Source organism: Trachypithecus francoisi, unplaced genomic scaffold, assembly GCF_009764315.1.
Source record: "Trachypithecus francoisi isolate TF-2019V2 unplaced genomic scaffold, Tfra_2.0 Lachesis_group15, whole genome shotgun sequence".
NCBI classification, from domain to species: domain Eukaryota; kingdom Metazoa; phylum Chordata; class Mammalia; order Primates; family Cercopithecidae; genus Trachypithecus; species Trachypithecus francoisi.
This window is the reverse complement of record NW_022681460.1, coordinates 106,262,467-106,280,580: the sequence shown is the minus strand read 5'-3', so window position 1 is coordinate 106,280,580 and position 18,114 is coordinate 106,262,467. Positions and strand designations below refer to the sequence as shown.

The following is an 18,114-nucleotide window of genomic DNA, read 5'->3' as shown; positions in this document are numbered from 1 at the left end:
ACACACCCTTGTGCACCTGTGTACCTGTGTGCACATGTGCCTGGCTCTCTGTGTGAAGGACACACAAATGTATATCACAGATTTTTCAAGGACGCTTTGTGAACACAGCAGGAGGAGACCCTTTAAAGTGGGGACAAAATAATGAAAGATGGATATAGAAATGATGAGATAAGGAATTGCTCTTATCAGTAGGCTCTCAACACCACAGTCTTCCTGCATCTGGTCCTAGGAAATGAAGTGAGAGTCACCTTGAAAAGGCATTTTTTTTCAAGCCCCAAAACAAATCCTTTCCCTTCATTCTAAGGACAGGAACAGCACAAAGGCACACACCCCTTTCTCTTTGAAACTTAGGGGAATGGAAGGCTCAGGGGGTGCCGTCACTCGGCATTTCAGACAGAGTTTGCAGTGAGAATCTCAGTTGACAGCCTGGGCGGCTCACGCCAAGAATAGATGTCAGGAAGCTCTGGACAGCCGCTCTGTTCACATCTTGTGGCTGATTAGAAGTTCATTTTGAATTTTTTTCCCAGAAGCAGCCTATGCCCCAAGATGCAACCAGAAGAAAGCAATTTTAGAAAATGCAATTTCATTTGCAGGGCAAGAGGTGGGAGTCCTGACAGGTTGCCGCTGAAGCTCCTGCAGTTGGTGTGTGCAATCTGGCAGCCAGGCCGCTGGCGGAAGAAGGGGGTCCTCTGTGCTTTGCATGTCCCTGGGTATTTGGGAAACTTGGCAGCCAGTTGCTCTAAGTGAACCCTGACTCTGGAGTAGGCACTGCCCTGGGCACCCTGGCAGAGAGGACAGAACTGGAGACAAGGACTGGCCTCAGGAAGTTTCCAGTTCAAGTAGGAACAGACCCGATCACACGTGATACCCTCACACTGAGACACACTGCTGCTGCCTGCATTTCCTCCGGGCTGCCATCCCCCTTCCCCTGCCCTGGCCTCTGTCTGCCACGACCGCCCTTGTCTACCTGCCAAGTGCTAATCATCATTAAACATCCCCTGTCACTGCTTCCCGGAAATCTTTAATTTCTACCGAAGAACAGCTGACACTATACGCCCTCCTCTACCTGCTGAAATCACTTGGAGCCTCTGACATCACGTGTCCAACCAACCTGTTTCCCCACATTTGCCCGTGAGCTGCACTTCATTTTGCAAGGACATAAAGAAAAGTATGCACGCAACTACATGCAAAATGACTGGCTGGGATTCTTAAAATGCTAATGTCTTTTAAAAGGCAAAAGGGCTGAGAAATGGTTCCATGTTAAAAGAAATTAAAGAGCCATGAGCCCAAATGCAATGTTTGATCATAGGATGAAGCCTGGATCAGGGGAACAGAAAACATTTGTGAGCTGGGCTCAGTGGCTCATACCTGTAATCCCAGTGCTTTGGGAGGCCGAGGAAGGAGGATCACTTGAGGTCAAGAGTTAGAGACTAGCCTCAGGAATATAGCGAGACCCCATCTCTACAAAAAATAAATATAAAAATAAACTAGCCGGACATAGTGGTGTGTGCCTGTGGTCTCAGCTACTTAGGAGGCTGAGGCAAGAGGATTACCTGAGCCCAAGAGTTCGAGGCTGCAGTCAGCCAAGAGCCATGATCATGCCACTGCACTCCAGCCTAGGTGACAGAGCAAGACCCTGTCTCAAAAAAAACCAAAAAAACATTTGAAGACATTTTAGGGATAAATGGGAATATCTGAATATAGATTGTATATTAGATAATAGTATTTTCATGTGAATATGCCAATAATAAATAAATAAATAAAAGACAATAGTATTTTTTTAACGATACCTTCCTGGGAGTGACTTTGTATCTCAGACCATTTGTACTGAGGTTATATAAGAGAATATTCTCATTTTTAGAAGATACAGGCTGAAGGATTTAAGGATGAAATCTCACAATGTCCACAACTAACTCTCAAATAATTCGGAAGGTAGATAATAGAGTGGGTACAAGTGTGGCAAAATGTTAACAGTTTCTAGGATTATAGGCGGTTGTGGAACTACGTTCATAACTTCTATGTGGGTTTGAAGATTTTCCAGTGCCCAGGCTGGACACTCTGCTTAGCTTTGTGCGTGGATTATCTCATTTCATCCTCAGGACAGCTTGGGGATGGTACAGCTCTGTCACACTCACTTTCCAGTGGAGAAAACAGAGGCAGAGCCAGATGTAAGTCCAGGCCACATTATGCCCCAACCCCCTGTTTTGTGAAATTTAGTACTAAAGATACTACATGGCTGTGTGATGTTGGGCAAATCACTTAACCTCTCTGTGATCTGTTTCCTTTTTTTTTTTTTTTTTGCTACAAGTGGATAATTATAATATCAGAAGGTTGTTCTGATGGGTATTATAATATCTAAAGAACTTAGAACAGGGTTTGGCCTAAAGTAAGTGTCTACCGTTGCTGCTGCTAATTGTATTTGTTGCTGCAAATGTGATCTCAGCACCCTCACCTTGGTCAGTGATGAGTAAACCTGGAGGGTTTTTTTTTCTTCTGTACCCAAGGCCTGCTTCATGGGTTTGTGATCTACGTGGTCACACAGGGTCCTGTGTTCAGAAGATCCCCCCATGTCACTGGCTTGCAATTTGTAACCATTTTCTAACAAGGGACCTCAAATATTTATTTTATGCACTGGGTCCCACACATCATGTAGCCAGCCATGTCTGCACTCCCTTTTTATTGGATCCCGTTGAGAGCCTCTCCTAGACTAAACTACTTGTTCCTGAGTCATTGCAGCAGACAGGCCCAGGCAGGCCGTGACATTTCAGCACATCAGATTGTATGTTCCTGTGACCACACTCCAATCCTGATGCAATGCCTCAGCCCACACAGGCCAGTAGAGTAGCCGTTCATCAGATCTGGTCATTGAACATCTGACACGTGGCTATTCTAAACTCTGATGTGCTGTGAGTGTGAAATTCACACCAGATTTTGAAGACTTAGCATACACACGAAAAATAAATGCACAATATCTTATTAATAACTATATTGATAGCCAGGCACAGTAGCTCATGTCTATAATCCCAGTACTTTTGGGAGGCCGAGGTGGGTGGCTCACTTGAGGTCAGGAGTTTGAGACCAGCCTGACCAACATGGTGAAACTTTGTCTCTACTAAAAATACAAAAATTAGCCAGGGGTGATGGCACACACCTATAATCCCAGCTACTCGGGAGGCTGAGGCAGGAGAATCGCTTGAACCTGGGAGGCGGAGGTTGCAGTGAGCCGAGATTGTGCCACTGCACTCCAGCCTGGCAACAACAGCAAAACTCCACCTCAATAATAATAATAATAAGTACATTGATTATGTATCAAAATTATTACATTTTAGATACAATGGGTTAAATAAGATACAAGAATAAAATTGGTTGCCACTGTTTTTGCTTTTTTCATATGGCTACCAGAAAATGTAAAATTACCTATGTGGTTTGCATTGAAAGCTTGTGTTATATTTCTTTTGGGCAGTACTGCCTTAGATCAAACTACCTGTGCCTTCATTGTGACCCCAAACCAAACCAGACCGGCAAGTGACAGCCCAGTGAATTGATTTCTACGTTACATTAACTACACTCTGACCCTGGTGCTCTAGCGTAGACCAAAGTCTCCCAATCAATCCATCAGGCACCTCTTTCTGTCCCTTTTCTATTCCTTTCCCTCTTGAGATAGTCCAAGACACTGATTTTTATACCCAGTGAGTTTGTCAAGTAGCCTAAAGATATTTTTGAGGCAATGTATTGGGTAAAAAGAAACTGAAGTTGGAATCAGAAGAACTAATTTAAGAATTAAATTAAAATCCCAAATCACCTCTTTTTTTTTTTTCTTTTAGAGATGGGGTCTCGCTCTGTCACCCAGGCTGATCTCCATCTCCTGGGCTCAAGCGATCCTCTCACCTTGGCCTCCCAAAGTGTTGAGATTACACGTCTGGTCCCAGATCACCTCTTCTCCACGAGGTGAGCTTGGGCATGTTATTTCTCTGTGCAAGGAAACAGAACAGTACTAGCTTTAAAGCCTTACAGACCTGAGTTTGAAGACTGGCTCTGCCATTGACAAGTAGGATAAGCCACAGCCATCTCTGAACCTCAGTTTCATCCTCAGTCTTATAGGGTTGGTGATGCATAGTGTTTAATACTGTTGCAAGAATGGAATAAGATGAAACAGAACAAATGTCCAACCCAGCAACTGGCACATGGCAGGTGTGCGCTTAATCCCTGCATTCTTAGTGGGATCAGTATTCCCAAGACAGTAAACACTGATTTATGGGGAAGAAAATAAATGTTACTCTTTATGAATAAAGTACAGGTATAAAATACAATACATAAGCAGATGTATAATTTATCTGTGGAATTAAAATTTCATGGGGTATGTAGCTAATAAAGAATCTTTAGGGGAATGACAATGAAAAAAAGTTTGAGAAACATTGCATTAATCTGACGGATGGACCTCAGAGGTTGCTTTTTAGTTCAGTTCCTGCGGTTGTCGGAGTATAGGGCTGAAACTCCATGATTGAATTCAACAAGTGTTTTTAGCACCTACAATAGCCAGGCACTATTCTGGACCCTGGAAACGAAGGGCACCCTCCAGGTACATGCTTCCCAGAGCTGGTCTCTGAGGTCCCCTGAGCCAGCCCCCGCCTTTGGGAAGATGACTGTAAATAGCAGCCTCAGTCAAGGGGCAGGGTTTTAGAGGCCTCCTTATACCACCTTGAACAATGGGAATAGAAGTATCTGTCTCCCAGGAGTCGATAAGATGGTGTGTGTGAAACCTTGACATGGTTGGCATTCATTCATAAAATCAGAGCAGATTCCTACACACACAGGCATAAATGAAAGATACTTTGAATTACAGAAAAGTTAAGGTCTTTGCAAGTGAATGTAGGAACGCTGCCAGGCACACAGCATGACTCCAGCCACCAACAAAGTGTTTCCAAGTCTGGAACTGTGTGGTCCTTGAAGGAGATATAAATGTTTCACTTGTTATATGCTGTGATTTTTGCGTATTTAGCAGTTTCTGGAGTCCGTGAAAGTGGTTTGTTTTCTCTGAACGGGAAGTGAGTTTCCTCCAATCATGCCGACCTGATTTGTTTGTTGCTTGTTGGACCGCCCCATGGGAACACAAGGTCCCACAGAACACAGCAGGACGTGTCCTTGTTTACCAAGGAATCTCTGGGACTCAGCACAGGTGTGCAGAAAGCATTTATTGAACTGAACAAACAGATTTTATAAGCCGGACCTTCTGTGGCGTTGGCCCGGGTAGCTACTTCAGCATGGGTACAAGCATCCTTTCTAAGCCAATTCCATTCTTTCACTCCTTCTCCCTTGTAGGATTAGAAATCCAAAACTAGCTTATCCTTTTGCAGATGTTTCTTTCCATATTATTTCCTACATCCAGAATAAAGGCTCTCTGTGTCTCACATTCAGAGGCTTGGATCTGAAGCCCTGTCTGTTCATTTTTCTCTCCAATTTTGCCACAGGCTGGGTAACTACCTGCCTGCTAGCAATGATGTGTTCATGCTCCCTGGATTCCTGATGGAGGTGGGCAGAGAGGACAGGGGCAAGAGGATGAAAGAGGTTGAGGCAGACCAGCTTCTTTCTTATGAAATATGGACATTCAGGCTGGTAGCAGGGCCACCGCATGTGCCAATAGTCTTTAGCAGCTCATCAGGCCATAGAAGAAGTGCCTTTACTAACTTCAAGTCCAGCCTGGGAAACATAGTGAGACCTTGTCTCTCTCTGTCTAAAAAGAAGAAGAAGGAGAAGGAGGAGAAGGAGGAGGAGGAGGAGGCGGAGGAGGAGGAGGAGGAGAAGAAGTTGTTCACAATTTTTGTTTATTCATTTCCTAATTTTTGAGATGGAGTTTCATTCTTGTCACCAGACGGGAGTGCAGTGGCATGATCTCGACTCACTGCAACATTCGCTTCCCAGGTTCAAGCAATTCTTCTGCCTCAGCCTCCCGAGTAGCTGGGACTACAGGCACCTGCCACCACGCTCAGCTGATTTCTGTATTTTTAGTAGAGTTGGGATTTCACCATGTTGGCCAGGCTGGTCTTGAACTTTTGACCTCAGGTGATCCGCCTGCCTCGGCCTCCCAAAGTGCTGGGATTACAGGCATGAGCCGTCGCACCCAGCCAAAATGCACAGTTTTAAAGAGCTCTTTGGAAACAGAAAATGGCCTGCAACAGGCATCTTTTCTACATCTTGTGTACTTTCTTCAATTGACCGTAAGCCAGTTGAGTGCCTCCTGACTTCACAAATAAATTTCATTCTTCCCATTTTACAGATGCAGAAACTAAGGCCCTGATGAGTTCGGCAACTTGCCTAGATAATATATACGGCCCAGCCACACTTAAGACCCGATTTCTGGCTCATGTTACTTTCCCAACATCATTCTCAGTCTTTCTCAGGAGTAGACACTTGCCTGTTTCCAAGAGCAGTATTCCTGTCTCCCTATACAAGTCACTGATGATTTTATGATGCCCAAGAGGCAGATGATAGGAAGTCATGCCTGCAGGGAGAGAGGGCTGGGGCCCATGCCGAGGGGAAAGTCGGAAGAGGCTGTTGCAGCTGAAGTCTGATGAGAAAGCTGGATGTGAGATAAAGCCTCTGTCCCTGTGCCACCGCCCCTGAATGGGGCCCTGTTAGCCCCGTCTGCAGAGGCCCAGGGCTCTGGCTTTATGGGTTGCCATGGCGACCCCTGGCCTTGACAACCAAAGTGCACTTGGCTGAGTGTGTCTTTGTGTCCCAGTTGAGTCTGCAGAGAAGCCAGCAGCTGGGGCTGCAGATGGGAAAGGAATGTCCCCCGCATCTGCCAGCACTTTTGTCTTGGTCCTAACGGCTGATAGGAAAATGAGAGGCAGGGTCTTTTCTAGAGAGATCTAGGGGGTGCATATCTAACCATTGATGCATGCAAAGAGTTCGTGTTCACAGGACCTGGGAAGCTGCGGAGTAGAAAGGTGAGTCAGACGCCATCTTCGTAGGCTGCCTGTTGAGTATTTACTGTTTATTCAATGATTGTTTGCAGCCAGGCACTGCTCTGGGGCTGGGGAAACAGCAAGGACCTCTGCCAGCCCACGAAATGGTTCCAATTGCTATTCCTCCCATTTTACAGATCAGGAAACTGAGGCACAGAGAGGTTAATGTGCCTGAGGTTCTACGGCAGGTCAGTGAGAGGCCAGGGATGGCTAGTCTGGGGGTAAGATCATTCTGAAGGATGCAAGACTGGGGAGGCGCCGGGAGGAAGGAGTTTCATATCCAGCACCTCGCACTCCGCCTCCACCAGGGGCCACCACAGGCTTCTTTCTCCCGGGATCGCTGGGATGTTTGACCTCCAACTCCAGGGATTTGAGGATCACGCCGACCTGTGGTCGTATGCAGGGCTCACAGTCCACCCTTTAAGGTAATTAATGGTAGTTCTCAGCCTCTGAGCCTCCAGAGCTCCCCCGATGCCCAGGTCACACCTGTGAGACTCCGACCTCCTTGGTCTGGGTGGAGCTTTGACACGAGGGTTAGCGTCCAGTGAGCGAGCATCAGGTGCAGCGAAGACTAGAGATTTCTGGCTTTTGAGCTCTAAGACCTTGAACAAGCCTTTTAGGCTTCTGAACCGGTTTTATAAGTCCAATCCTGCAGATCACGCGAAGGACCCATGGAAGGTCTATTACGTGTAGTAGGTGAACAGTAAGTAAATAAACAGGAGCTGGGGCCGGGCGCGGTGGCTCAAGCCTGTAATCCCAGCACTTTGGGAGGCCGAGACAGGCGGATCACAAGGTCAGGAGATCGAGACCATCCTGGCTAACATGGTGAAACCCCGTCTCTACTAAAAAATACAAAAAAAAAAAAAAAAAAACCTAGCCGGGCGAGGTGGCGGGCGCCTGTAGTCCCAGCTACTCAGGAGGCTGAGGCAGGAGAATGGCGTGAACCCGGGAGGCAGAGCTTGCAGTGAGCTGAGATCTGGCCACTGCACTCCAGCCTGGGCGACAGAGCGAGACTCCGTCTCAAAAAAAATAAATAAATAAAAAATAAAAAATAAATAAACAGGAGCTGGTACTTTTACTATGATTATTCTTTCTCCAGAGCAAAGTGGAAGAATTTGTTTCCACTTTCACCTGAACCCCTCTCACTTTATTAATTTAAACATTGAACTCGGCGTCTTAGCTCATTGAGCCCCTCCCCGCAATGCACCAGACACATGATAGAAGCAGAGAGAGCTAATTAGCGTTTTAATCAAAAGAAAAGGGACGAGGAGAGGTGGGTGGGACTGAAGAGCTCACTGTCCGGCTAGACCAGGGTTTTAACTTGTTTTGACTGAGACACAACACAGTAAGGAATAGAACTTACTTCAGGCCCACTGCACGGCTGAAACGAGAATTAGCAGCGTTTGCTACGTACCCTGACAATTCCTATTCTGTTTGATTTACTGGTTGATTTAAATTTCTCTTTCAGTTTTGACCATGTCAAGGAAAAGGTCCCCATGCGATACCCGTCTGCCTTTAACACCTCTCTGCTCTCTGCCAGTCTCTAGGGAAAGGAGAGGGCCAGGCCTGGGGCTGTAGCCTTGGACAGTCAACTCTGTCTGGCTTTTAATTGAATAACTTGCTTTTATTGTATTATGTTCTTTTCCCAGTCGCCTTTGTAGCAAATAAAATTTGAGGGGGGAAGGTAGCAATTAGGTTTTTTTTATCTGTTACATTTTTCTTCATAGAGACGGGGGTTTCACCATGTTAGCCAGGCTAGTCTCAAACGCCTGGCCTCAGCTAATCCACCTGCCTCGGCCTCCCAAAATTCTGGGATTACAGGCATGAGCCACCGCACCCGGCCAGAAGGTAGCAATTGGAAAGGATTCTAGGGAAATTACTTTTCTAAATTGAAAAAGCAAGTTGATTTCAAGAAAAATGTTAAGTAAACAAGTCATATGAGAAATAAGAGCTCAAAGGAAGGGTAGTGCATGGTTCGGGAAATGCACGGGGGAGATTGGGGGTCTCAGAGACCAGGAGGACCAGCAGCCAACCTGCTGTCACTTCAGATTTTCAGCTTTCTCCAACCTCCTTGGTCACAACTTCATGGCATGCCAGTGCTCTGAAAGCACCTCCCTTCTCAATCAAGACTCCTTCACCCGCTTGTTTCCCCAGTTGTGCATATCCAGGGTCCAGCAGATTGCAAAGGGCCTGGTAGAATCAAACAGGGAGATACTAATGCCACTTCCAGGTAGGAGCAAAGCTTGGGAAAATGTTGTGGCAAATTCTCAGTAATGTAGAACTCTTAGCGCGCTTGTCAGGTGTTTCTCAGAGTCCGAACGGGCCTTAGAAACAATGTGATCCAGCCAGGCAAGGTGGCTCGTGCCTGTAATCCCAGCACTCTGGGAGGCCAAGGCCAGCAGATCACTTGAGATCAGGAGTTCAAGACCAGCCTAGCCAACATGGTGCAAAAATTAGCCAGGTGTGGTGGTGTGCACCTGTAATCCCAGCTACTCAGGAAACTGAGGCAGGAGAATCACTTGAACCAGGAAGGCAGAGCTTGCAGTGAGCCAAGATCACACCACTGCACTCCAGCCTAGGCAGCAGAGTAAGACCCCGTCTCTCAAAAAAATAAAATAAGAGCAAGAAAGGAAGCCGAGAGGCCATTTAGGATATCATTGCCTTCATCTAGGAGAAGGATGATGGCAAGAGTGTGTTGGATACTTGCCCACAAGCAGGGATATACTGGAACCCTGGGCACCCAGCGCCCTTCTATCATTGTTGATGCGTCAGACATCTATACTGAGAAAGAGAGCCTTCCCTTGTGGCAGCCTGCCTCTGGGGTTTGCAGTGCAAGCCTGCAGGGAAAGTCTGCCTATCTGTGGGGCCTCTTTCCTTGGCAACTCCAGAAATCTCCAGAAATCTCAGACCATGGGGCTCTAGAATCAATGATTACATCTTCAGCAGAAAGTATAAGACAGGAGCAAGTCAGGGACAGAGTAAATGCAAATGACTTGTGTGTCTATGATTGTCCAGGATGTGTTCATTTTTTTTTTTTTTTTTTATCCCTAATTCCCAGCACAACCCTGCAGTGAGAGAGGCACTGTCTCCAATCTACGAATCAGGAAACTGAGGCTCAGAGCGTTTTTGTAAGTTTCACCCTGTTATACAAGTACCTAAGATAGGGCGGTGGTTTGGATCCAATCTTTATATTATTATTTTTTTATTTTTATTTATTTATTTTTTTTTTTTTTTTTTTTGAGACGGAGTCTCGCTCTGTCGCCCGGGCTGGAGTACAATGGCACAATCTAGGTTCACTGCAACCTCCACCTCCTGGGTTCAAGCAATTCTCGTCTCAGCCTCCCAGTAGCTGGGATTACGGGCACCTGCCACCACGCGCGGCTAATTTTTGCGTTTTTGGTAGAGACAGGATTTCACCATTTTGGCCAGGCTGGTCTTGAACTCCTGACCTCAGGTGATCCATCCGCCTCAGCCTCCCAAAGTGCTGGGACTCCAGGTGTGAGTCACCGTGCCCAGCCCCTAGCTTTACATTCTAAAACGCAAGCTCAAATGCCACCTCTATGCACAGCCCACATATCCTAATTATCTATTATGGTGCGCATAACAGACATCACTAATCTATCACATTTTTTCCCCCTAAAAACCTGAAAAGAGTGCTTCCTGCTAACAGGTCAAAAAATAATGAAAAATAAAAAATAAATTAAGTAAACCTAAAAGAGGCTGTAAAGTCTTTTTGTTCACTGCTCCAAATGGGCAATACTCATTGGCCAGCGCTGGCACGTGTTGTAACATTTGTTTGCCATTTTAATACTGCACAGAAAATTAACTTCTCTTGGCCAGGCATGGTGGTTCACACTTGTCATCCCAGCACTTCGGGAGGCCAAGGTGAGAGGATTGCTTGAGCCCGGGAGTTCGAGATCAGCCTGGGCAACATAGGGAAACCCCATCTCTCCAAAAAAGAAATACAAAAATTAGCCAGGTGTGGTGGCATGTGTCTACAGTCCCAGCTACTTAGTAGGCTGAAATGGGAGGATCACTTGAGCCTGGGAGCCAGAGGTTGCCGAGGTGGCACCACTGCACTCCAGCTTGGGCAACACAGCCACACCTTGTCTCAGGAAAAAAAGAAAAAAAGTGGCAAGCTTGGGGTCCCACAGCCTGTAGCAGGTGGAAATTCAACAATAAGTCTGTGTGATCAGAGTGCGTCATTACTCTACGTGCACTTTTTTGCTCCTCTCTCTTCCCATCTACAAAAGAGAGCCAACTCCATACTCTCTTTTTCTTTTTCTTTCCTCCTTTTTTTTTTTTTTTTGAGATAGAGTCTCACTCTGTTGCCCAGGCTGGAGTACAGTGGCACAATCTCGGCTCACTGCAATCTCCTCCTACCGGGTCCAAGCGATTCTCCTGCCTCAGCCTCCCGAGTATCTGGGATTACAGGCGTTTGCCACTGCAGCCAGCTGATTTTGTATTTTTAGTAAAAACGGGGTTTCTCCACTTTGGTCAGGCTGGTCTCGAACTCCCGACCTCAGGTGATCTGCCCACTCAGGTCTCGGCCTCCCAAAGTGCTAGGATTATAGGTGTGAGCCACTGCGCCTGGCTCTTTTTCATTTTTATTAAGATAAACATAATATTAACCTTTTTAAGTGAAAATTCAGACTCTTTTAGATCATCCGCAATGCTAAGCAGCCACCACCACTATCTAATTCCAGATCTTTTTCATCACCCCAGAGAGCCTGGTAACCATTAAGCAGTCACCTCTTATTCCTCCCAGGCCCCTGGCAACCACTAATTTATTTTCTGTCTTTATGGATTTACCTACTCTTGAAGGTTCCTATAAATGGATTCATAGACTATAGGGGCTTTTACCTCTGCATTCATTCATATAGCATAAAAAATATTTTGAGATTTATCCATGTTGTAGCATGTATCAGAACGTCATTCCTTTTTATGACTGAATAATAGTCCATTGTAAGGATAGACCATGTTTTGCTTGTTCATTCATCCGTTGACGGACATCTGGGTTTTTTCCACCGTTCAGTGATTGTGAATAGTGCTGCTGTGACTATTTGTGTGAGTCTCTATTTTCAATTCTTTGGGTTGATGCAAAGTCATTTACTTTTGCACCAACCTAATACTTAGGGGTGGATTTGCTGGGTCATGTAGTAGTAATTATATGCTTAACTTTTTGAGGAACTCATAATTCTTAAAAGGCCATGACAACTCTGGGACTGAGGGTTTAGGAGCTAATCCCTGCCTTCTTCTCATCAACTCCCAACCCAGTGGGTGCCCTCCAATATACCTGCCTCGAGAGCCCCCTCCCCAGCTCAATGACCCCAGCATCTCATTGACATGCTGAGGGCATGCTCCCTGCTCCTACCTGGGAGCCTGCCTAAACACAGACCCTTCTGTGTATTCTTTCTATTTTCTTTTGTCTATCTCCCATTCGACCCCTAACTACCCTTCCCAGCCTCTGGTACCCATCATTCTACTCTCTACGCCCGTGAATTCAATTGATTTGATTTTTAGATCCCACAAATAAGTGAGAATACGCGCTGCTTGTCTTTGAGTGCCTGGCTTTTTTCACTTAACATGATGATCTCCAGTTCCATCCATATTGTTGCAAATGACTAGATCTCATTCTTCTTCTTCTTCTTTTTTTTTTTTTTCTTTTCTTTCTTTCTTTTTTTTTTTTCCTGAGACAGAGTCTCAGTCTGTCACCCAGGCTGGAGTGCAGTGGCGCCATCTCTGCTTACTGCAACCTCTGCCTCCTGGGTTCAAGTGATTATCCTGCCTCAGCCTCCGTAGTAGCTGGGACTACAGGCATGGACCACCACACCCAGCTGATTTTTGTTTTTTGTAGAGATGGAGTTTCGCCTTATTAGCCAGGCTGGTCTCAGACTCCTGGCCTCAGGTGATCCACCTGCCTCAACCTCCCAAAATGCTGGGATTACGGGGGTGAGCCCCCACACCCGGCCTGGATCTCATTCTTTTTATGGCTGAATAGTACTTCATTGTGTGTATGAACCACATTTTCTTTATCCATTCATGTGTTATTGGACACTCAAGTTGCTTCCAGATCTTAGCTATTGTAAGCAGTGCTGCAACAAACATAGGAGTGCAGATATCTCTTCGATATACTGAGTTCCTTTCTTTTGTGTATTTACCCAGCAGTGGGATTCCTGGATCGTATGGTAGCTCAATTTTTAGTTTTTTGAGGAACCTCCAACTGTTCTCCATAGTGGTGGTACTAGTTTACATTCCCACTAACAATGTACAAGGGTGCCCTTTGCTCCACATCCCCTCCAGCATTTGTTATTGCCTGTCTTTTGGACATAAGCCATTTTAACTGGGGTGAGATGGTAGCTCTTTGTAGTTTTGATTTGCCTTCTCTGATGATCCGTGATGTCAAGCACCTTTTCATACGCTTGTTTGCCGTTTGTATGTCTTCTTTTGAGAAACGTCTATTCAAATCTTTTGTCCATTTTTTGATCGAATTATGAGATTTTTTTTTCTATAGAGTTGTTTGAGCTCCTTTGTATATTCTGGTTATTAATCCCTCGTCGGGGAGAAGTTTGTAAAAATTTTCTCTTGTTCTGTGGGTTGCCTCTTCACTTTGTTGATTGTATCCTTTGCTGGAGCACAGACCCTTCTGGATGCAACTAGAGCAGCTGGGCTCTCTCCTCCCTTTGAGAAGTTCTCCAGAGGGTCCTATCAATCAAGATCAGCCTAGAAATTGTTGCCCGCGGTTGGCTCCAGCTGACTGCACCTTCACCTTCCCTCCCAGTGCTCTATGATTTCATACCACAACCACCCTTGCTATGCACCAGGATCCTTAGCTACTCCGTGTCATCATACACCTCTGAGCACTTGCCTTATTCCTGTTTTCTTCTTTGCCTTCTGAAATCTCCTAATTTTGAAGGTGCAGCTCAGGCAACAACTCCCTGACATTGTCATCCCAGCCAGAATGAATCTCCCCATGTTCCCTTAGCACATCACTCACACCAGCGAAATAATCGTGATTCTGTTCTATCTTACGCAGAATTTGTTGTTGACAGTGAACTGGAAAATTTTTATGTACATATCATGCTGGGTTATTTTAAGAAATTATTCACATGATGGGTAAAGCAGCCTAGTACATTAAATTCTTCCTTTTTTTTCCGCTCATAGTTCTCTGCCGCTAAATTATGAGCTTCAGAAAGAAAGCAATTTATCCATCTTAGTTTCTCCTAAGAGAAGTGATGCATTGGCAGGGAGCGGTGGCTCATGCCTGTAATCCCAACCTTTTGGGAGTCCAAGATAGGAGGATCACTTGAGCTCAGGAGTTCAAGACCAGCCTGGGCAACATAGCAAGACCTCATCTCTACTAAAAATGTTTAAAAATTAGCCAGGTATGATGGCAAATGCCTGTAGTCCCAGCTACTTGGACGGCCGAGATGGGAAGAATGCTAGAGCCCAGGAGATTGAGGCTGCAGTGAGCCCGAATCACCCCACTGCACTCCTGGGTGACAGAGAGAGACCCTGTCTGAGAGAGAAAGAGATTGATTATATCTAAACGATGCAGTGCCTTGCTGATAAAAGGTGCCTAATTAACTTTTGCTGATTGAATTAGTGGGCGGGAGGGAGTAAATTAATGACATTAACTCTTCCAATTGTTTGAAATATGTTGTGCTAAGAATTAATGTCTAACAGAGAGCAGATTTTGTAATAAGGTCAATTTTCTTTTTTTTTTTTTTTTTTTTTTTTTTTTTTAGGCGGAGTCTCGCTCTGTTGCCCGGACTGGAGTGCAGTGGCCGGATCTCAGCTCACTGCAAGCTCCGCCTCCTGGGTTTACGCCATTCTCCTGCCTCAGCCTCCCGAGTCGCTGGGACTACAGGCGCCCGCCATCTCGCCCGGCTAGTTTTTGTATTTTTAGTAGAGACGGGGTTTCACCGTGTTAGCCAGGATGGTCTCGATCTCCTGACCTCGTGATCCGCCCGTCTCGGCCTCCCAAAGTGCTGGGATTACAGGCTTGAGCCACCGCGCCCGGCCATAAGGTCAATTTTCAACTGCAGGCCACCAAAATGTCACCACGGTATATTTTCCAATGTGACATTTTGTGATCGAAAGCGTGTGGGTTTGGCTCTCACTTTTGCAGAATATTCAAATGTTGAGTTATCTGAGATATGTGGATTTTCAAAAACATGTTTAATGGAAATTGAATTGTGTATCGCCTCTGTGCTCCCTGTTTGAGACAAGTGGTTTTAAAGGAAAGACATCAACTGCACTTTCTACATAGTTACTGTGTTGCTAAATTAATAGGCTTGCATTGAGTCGGATATGCTGGGATAGAAAAAAAAATTACATAGTTACTGTGTTGCTAAATTAATAGGCTTGCATTGAGTCAGATATCCTAGAATAGAAAAAAAAAAAATCCATTGAGTTATTAAGAAAAGAGTTTGGACCGTGCGCAGTGGCTCACGCCTGTAATTCCAGCACTTTGGGAGGTCGAGGAGGGTGGATTGCAAGGTCAGGAGACTGAGAACCTCCTGGCCAACATGGTAAAACCCTGTTTCTACTAAAAATACAAAAATTAGCTGGGTGTGGTGGCGCGTGCCTGTAATCCCAGCTACTAGGGAGGCAGAGGCAGGAGAATTGCTTGAACCAGGGAGTCAGAGGTTGCAGTGAGCTGTTATCACGCCACTGCACTCCAGCCTGGCAACAGAGTGAGACTTCGTCTCAAAAAAAAAGAGTTTGGTTTCTCAGTTAATTCATGACCACACTTTCCAAGCCCATACTTTTTCAAAAAGTTTCCTCTCATGAAAAGCAATAACATTTATTCTGTGAACTAGGTCATTTTTATTCATGAAGCCTCATATCAACAATAGCTGGGGGCCGGGCACGGTGGCTCATGCCTGTAATCTCAGCACCGTGGGAGGCCAAGGCAGGCGGATCACTTGAGCTCAGAAGTTCAAGACCAGCCTGCACAACGTGACAAAAACCTGGCCGTACTGAAAATACCAAAATTAGCTGGGTGTGGTGGCTTTTGCCTGTAGTTCCAGGTACTTGGGAGGTGGGAGGATGGCCTGAGCCTGGGAGAGGCAGAGATTGCAGTGAGCCAAGATTACACCACAGCACTCCAGCCTGGGTGACAGAGGCAGACCCTGTCTCAAAAACAAAAACAGCTAGGTGTTTTTTTATTATCTGGATTAACTGATGTTACAATGCATAGAGGCAGGGGCTTTGGGGTCAGACAGTCTCAGGGAAGCCTATGACTGAGGCCACATGTCATAACCTCTCTGAGCCTCCCTTTTATCATCTCTGAACAGGGAGATACCCTACTTCAAGAGATGGTTGAGCAAAGTGAGGGGCGTAATGTACCCTTCAGAACGTCTCACACAGACTGGGCACCGTGGCTTATGCCTATAACCCCAGTACTTTAGGAGGCCAAGGTGGGAGGATCACTTGAGTCCAGGAGTTTGAGACCAGCCTGGGCAACATAGCAAGACCTCATCTCTAAAAAAAATATATTGAAAAACTAACTGGGCATGGTGGTGTATGTCTGTAGTCCCAGCTACTTTGCGGGGCTAAGGTGGGAGGATCTCTCGAGCCCAGGAGTTCAAGGCTGCAGTGAGCCATGATCACACCACTGCACTCTAGTCTTTCTTTGGTCTAGCCCTTTTTTGTCTAAAAAAAAAAAAAAAAAAAAAGACCCTGTTTGAATGCTGGCTCATCTCAGTGGGTAGAGGGTGTTGTCAGGACTCTGGCCCAGCCCCGTCTAGTCAACCACAGCCAGTAGGGCCAGGTCTACACCCCTGTAGAGGAATGGGGAAGTGTCTGAGAATGGGGAGAATGGTGTGCCGAGCAGACACCCCAGAAGGTACTTCCTGCACCAACCCCACCCCACCCGTGATAGTACCTCAGCTGCCTGAAGACAGGATAATGACCTATCTCTGTCTTCTAGGAGCTACCTCCTAGGGCTCTGTGGATGAAATGAGATGGTCCTACAGCACCAGCTGAGAGCCTGCACATAGCAAGTGCCCAGTACCTGATAATGCTTGGAGGGCAAGGGTGGCCTCTAATTGATCTTTGTGTGCCCTTGTACCCAGTGGAGGGTCTGGCACATGGAAGGTGTACCATGAATGTTCGTAACACAAATGCATCAGTGGTAACCACCTCCCTCCTTCATTTACTCTTTCCTTCTAATAATACAGGCAACATTCTATTAGCTCTGTGGGCAGCCAGAGTGTGCTGCCAACTTGCCATCCTGGGCTCAGTGCCTGATTCTCCACACTGTCCCTGCCCTGTGCTGCTGAACCCACGCGTTTCCCAGCACCTGCACCTCTGCTGTGAACCCAGCCTGTCATTCCTCCTTGCCCTGTTCTGTCTCCTTGGATTCAGGCCTCCCTTCCAGCTGTGGGGTCTCTCTAGGTCTGTATTTATCACCTCTGGTTGGCACTTCCTATATGCTGTCATCACAGGAGCAGAAGGGTGGGAGAAGCCTCTTGATCTTCATCCAGGTCCAGGATGGAATTTCTGTCCACTGTGGGGCTGGGTAGAGTCGGGCAGCCCAAGCCAGGGCTGCATGAGGAGAGGGCTGTGTCCCCAGGGTCTGTCACAGAGTAAGTTTCAGGTGTCATAACTTGCAATAAATCCATGCATTAGGCATAAGCCAGGATTCCTGAGCCAGATATCTCTCAATCCCAATGCTGGCTCCACTACCAACTTGCTGTGTCCTGAGTAAATCATATGGCTTCTTTTCAAAAAATAAATTGTTTTAATTTGTTTACTGTCCAAAGTACTCATTAATTGTTTATTTATCAAGAGAAACTATTTCTAATTTTTTTGTGTGTGTGAGATGGAGTCTCATTCTATCGCCCAGGCTGGAGTGCAGTGGTGCGATCTCAGCTCACTGCCATCTCTGCCTCCCAGGTTCAAGTGATTCTTGTGCCTAATTTTTGTATTTTTAGTAGACACAGTGTTTTACCATGTTGGCCAGGCTGATCTGGCCATGGTAAAACCTTCTGTTTCTGTTTCTAGGAGGTTGACTACTTTAGATGTTTCACATGAGAGGAATCATGCAGTATCTGATCTTTTGCAACTGGCTTATTTCACTTAGCATAGTATCTTCCAGGCTTATCCATACTGCAGCATGTGACAGGATTTCCTCCTTTTT

At 46.0% G+C, this 18,114-nt stretch overlaps 1 protein-coding gene across 5 annotated transcripts in view; it reads left to right on the top strand.

Moving 5' to 3' along the window:
* The window catches only part of ABAT (4-aminobutyrate aminotransferase), a 111,593-nt gene that overhangs the window by 40,593 nt on the left and 52,886 nt on the right, over positions 1 to 18,114 (top strand). Inside the window, exon 1 of one of the 5 annotated variants that reach the window (XM_033235795.1) lies at positions 3,929 to 3,948. The exons of 2 other annotated variants lie outside the window; for them this stretch is intronic. Coding sequence is in view for 1 of the 3 variants with exons in the window: in XM_033235792.1 (XP_033091683.1) it covers positions 6,895 to 6,947 (53 nt within the window). In the remaining 2 variants the exon portion in view is untranslated. Of the gene's footprint in view, positions 1 to 3,928; positions 3,949 to 6,729; positions 6,948 to 18,114 lie in introns of those variants that run through there. 2 more of the 5 variants (XM_033235793.1, XM_033235792.1) reach the window with 2 other exon arrangements.